Raw genomic sequence first — 3826 nt, forward strand, 5'->3', positions numbered from 1 at the left:
TGCGTGCCAGGCTGTCTGGCTCATGAGCTTCTGAACATACATCTGTATCTGTTCCCATCTAGTTGTAGAACCACTGGGATTGCAGAATGGTGCTACTGCATCCAGCTTTATGTGTGTTCTTTATGTGTATGTTCTCTATACATGTACAGCAAGTACTTTTCCCACTGAGCCATCTGTCTAGCCTCCTTTTAGATATTTTCTTCTTATTTTCAAATCACAGAACCTCTTTATCAGCAGATACCATGACATCAGCTAAAGAATCTAGGACAGGGGACTAGAGAGATGGTGCAGATATTGAGATTACTTGCTCCATCATCATGAGGATTGAAGTTCAGGTCCCAGGAAAATGTCACTTGCTAAATTTGTAGGCATTCCCATAATCTGAAACCATATTTCTATGATGGGTGAAGAAGAGGATTGCTGGGGCATGTTGGTCTCCAGCTAGCTGAGAAAGCATAAACCACAGATTCAGGGAGAGGTCCTGCCTCAAAGAATAGGCAGAAAATGATAGATTGTGTGGATGCCCTCCACCCTCCACGCACCAGCTCACCCACATATGCATATACTCATATAGATAGACATTGTCTGTCTGTGTTTGTCTGTCTGTATTCTATCAATAAATTGAAAGTTTGAATAACCTAGGATGGCATTTTTTGTGATTTTTTTCAAGTAGAGAAATAGAAGGATGGGGTAAAGGGGAGATACAGGAATTTGGATGGATATGGAGGATGGGGAGGGTGAGACTAGTCAGCCTGTCCACGCTCCCCTGAGGTGGACATGTGGAGGTTCCAGAGCGTTCTTCCAGAGCCAGTCAGTCTTTCCTGTCCTTGAATCTCTGTGTGTTGTGATGTACACACACACACACACACACACACACATATGTGTGTGTGTGTATATATAGTGAATGCACTGTGTGTGTTGTATGTACGTACCGTAGTGCAATGTGTACATTGTGTGTGTTGTATGTATGCTGAGCTTTGCCTTCCAGTAGCCAGTCCCATAGAGAAGTCCCTGAGGAAGCACACACAGGTCAAAGAGCTTTTGTGCTCCCAGGGTGAACTCCCCTACAAATCCCGATTTCAGGATCTGCTTCTGGGAGATAGGTTCTCAGATTGTGCTCCTCCAAGGAGTCTTTCAAACATGTTCTCAACAAGAACTCAAGTGTGAGCTACTGTCCAAGAGTTTAAGGTCTCTCCTCTTGGCCACAGGCCCCACTGCCTTTAAGTGAATGTTTGCAATGGCTGGAACCAGGCTGTATTTTCTGGAGGCCAGAGCTAGGCTAGGCAGATGAAGAAAAGGACATCCAGCAGAAATGAGGGCCTACTTTCAATACTAACTAGCATGATGGCCTAGTTGCTAGTAAGCTAGCTGTGACAAGGGACACTCCATAAATGGAAACCCAAAGGAGTTGAGGTCTTAGGGAAGACTTCTTAGAACCAAGGAAGCTCAGGTATATTTGACACCAAAGTTAGTCTACAATGCCATCTTATTTTCATAAGGTGAGAATAAGAAACTCAGGCTTTCAGAAACGTGAGTCCTTATCAGTGATGTGGGGATAATTATAGCACCTACTTCTAAGGAGCAGTGTGGGGATTAGACATGTGTCATGAGGGACTCAAGAGATGGCTCAGCGAGTAAGAGCACTTGCTGCTCTTGTAGAACATCTGAACTTGGTGCCTAGCACAGAGCATCCTTGTTGGGTGGCTCACAGTAACGGTAACTTCTGCTCCATGTGGCCCTATGATCATTGTAGGTACCTGCACTCACATGCACATATACCCACACAAACACATAATTGCAGCAGCAACAACAACAACAACAACAACAAACAACAACAACAGCCTGGAGAGGTGGCTCAGTGGTTAAGAGTACTAGTTGCTCTTAGAGAAAACTTAGAGTCAATTCCTAGAATCTGCATGGCAGCTCACAACCATGTGTAACTCAGGTCCCAGCGGATGCAATGCCCTCTTCTGTCCTTCTTGGGTACTGCACACATGTAACACCCAGAAACACCCAGGCAAAACTCCCATACACATCTAACAAGAAGGATGAGAAATAATAATAATAATAATAATAATAACAATAATAATAATGCTTGAAAAATCCCTTAGTGTTGTCTGTGAGACACACATGTAGGAGCGTCCAGGAACAAAAGAGCCTCACACAGAGAAATAAGGCTTGAAGGTTTTAATGATCTGTGCCTGGTGACAGCAGTCTTGCGGGGATCCCCAGAGAAGGCCCTCTGACTTTAGAAGCATTTCCTGTGGACAATGGAGGGCCCTGCCTCATCATACTCTGGCTTGCTGATCCACATTTGCTGGAAGGTGGAGAGAGAGGCCAGGATAGAGCCGCCAATCCAGACTGAGTACTTCCGCTCAGGAGGAGCGATAATCTGCAAAGAGAAAATGTGGCAAATTATGACCATCCCCCAAGACAGCGTGTAAGAATGGGGTACACTTTTGCATGCTATGGTCTCAGATAGTGGGGAGCTTCAAAACTAGGTGCTCACATGAGCAGAAGAGTTCTAAACCATCCAGATCCACACAAGATCCCATCTCAAAAAAAAAAAAAAAAAACCTGACAAGCAAAACAATAAAAATGAGCAAGGAGCACCAGAAACCAGAAATCTTCTTAGCCCTTTGCTGAAAAGGGTAGCCTTTATGGTCAGAAATGAAAGCTAGGGACTGGAAAGCTGGCTTGGCGGTTAAGAGCACTCGTTGCTTTTGCAGAGGACCTGAATTCTGTTCCCAGCACCCACATGGCAGCTCACAATCACGTGTAACCCCAGTTCCAGGGGATCAGAAACTTCCTGGTACCATGCGGTGCATCATATAGGCAAATACACATGTGAAATGAATAAATATAAAAATAAATCAATAAGATAAACTTGGAAGATGATTAGACTGTCACTCAAAATGTTCTCTACCTTGCCACATCCCATCTCCTCCATAGAGAGAGAGGGTTCCTCTGTCCTGGGACTTTTGGCTGTGCCATGTATTGCCTTATCCAATGGGATGCTAGCAACTATGACACAAACAGAAGTGTCCTTGCATAGTTAGTCATACTCTCTGTACCTCTTCTCTCTATGAAAAGGGCTTCTCTGTAGGAGCTGCTAGTCCTTCACCCCTAGCCTTGAAATCTGAGATGCAGGGCTTGACCTGAGCTAGGCAGACCTGTAGAGCTGTCTGCCCAAAGCTGACCTGGATTAGCTAACTTTCAACTGACGCACAGCTACAAGCAACTATGTTTATTGTTATGTGCCACTGAGATTTTGTGGGTGTTTGTTACTCAGCAATAGTTGACCAATACCAAAATCAATAGAGAGAGCCTTGTTGGCCCTTGCCCGGGGTTTGGATGCATGGATACTTTGGGTTCAGCTGGTTCCATTCTCAGCTTTGTGCCAGTCCACTTAAACCTTCTTTTGAGCTCTTTTTGGCAATGACCACTTATATCCAGAAAGCTCTCATTTTATGCATGCATTGTTCATCCTTTCCACATTTCAGACAGCTTTGAACTTCAACGCATTTTTTAATTTTTGAAGTGCCTAAGTGTTTTTGTTAATTCTTTTTTGAGATAGGGTCTCACGTACCCCTAGCTGGCCTTGAAGGCTTGTGTGGCTGAGGATGACTTTGGATTTCTGATCCTGCAGCCTCTGCTTTTCTAGTGTTAATATTACAGGTGTACTCCCAATCTATCCCTAAACTCTACTGACTGACTGACTGACTGTGGGGGCTGTGGAGTGTGGTGGAGGTAAACACAGGCTGGGATACTTCTGTTGAAGTCTGAGATCAGCCTACTCAGGTCAGATCCCTCCTTTTTTTTTTTT

General features: G+C 44.5%; 1 protein-coding gene across 1 annotated transcript in view; it reads right to left on the bottom strand.

The window, feature by feature from the left end:
- Positions 1-2248: 2248 nt before the first annotated feature.
- Positions 2249-3826, bottom strand: part of Actg2 (actin gamma 2, smooth muscle) — a 22414-nt gene continuing 20836 nt past the window's right edge. Inside the window, exon 8 of the mRNA XM_021164091.1 lies at positions 2249-2392. Coding sequence (XP_021019750.1) covers positions 2249-2392 — 144 coding nt within the window. The remainder of the gene's footprint in view (positions 2393-3826) is intronic.

This window comes from Mus caroli, chromosome 6 (assembly GCF_900094665.2).
Source record: "Mus caroli chromosome 6, CAROLI_EIJ_v1.1, whole genome shotgun sequence".
NCBI classification, from domain to species: Eukaryota; Metazoa; Chordata; class Mammalia; order Rodentia; family Muridae; genus Mus; species Mus caroli.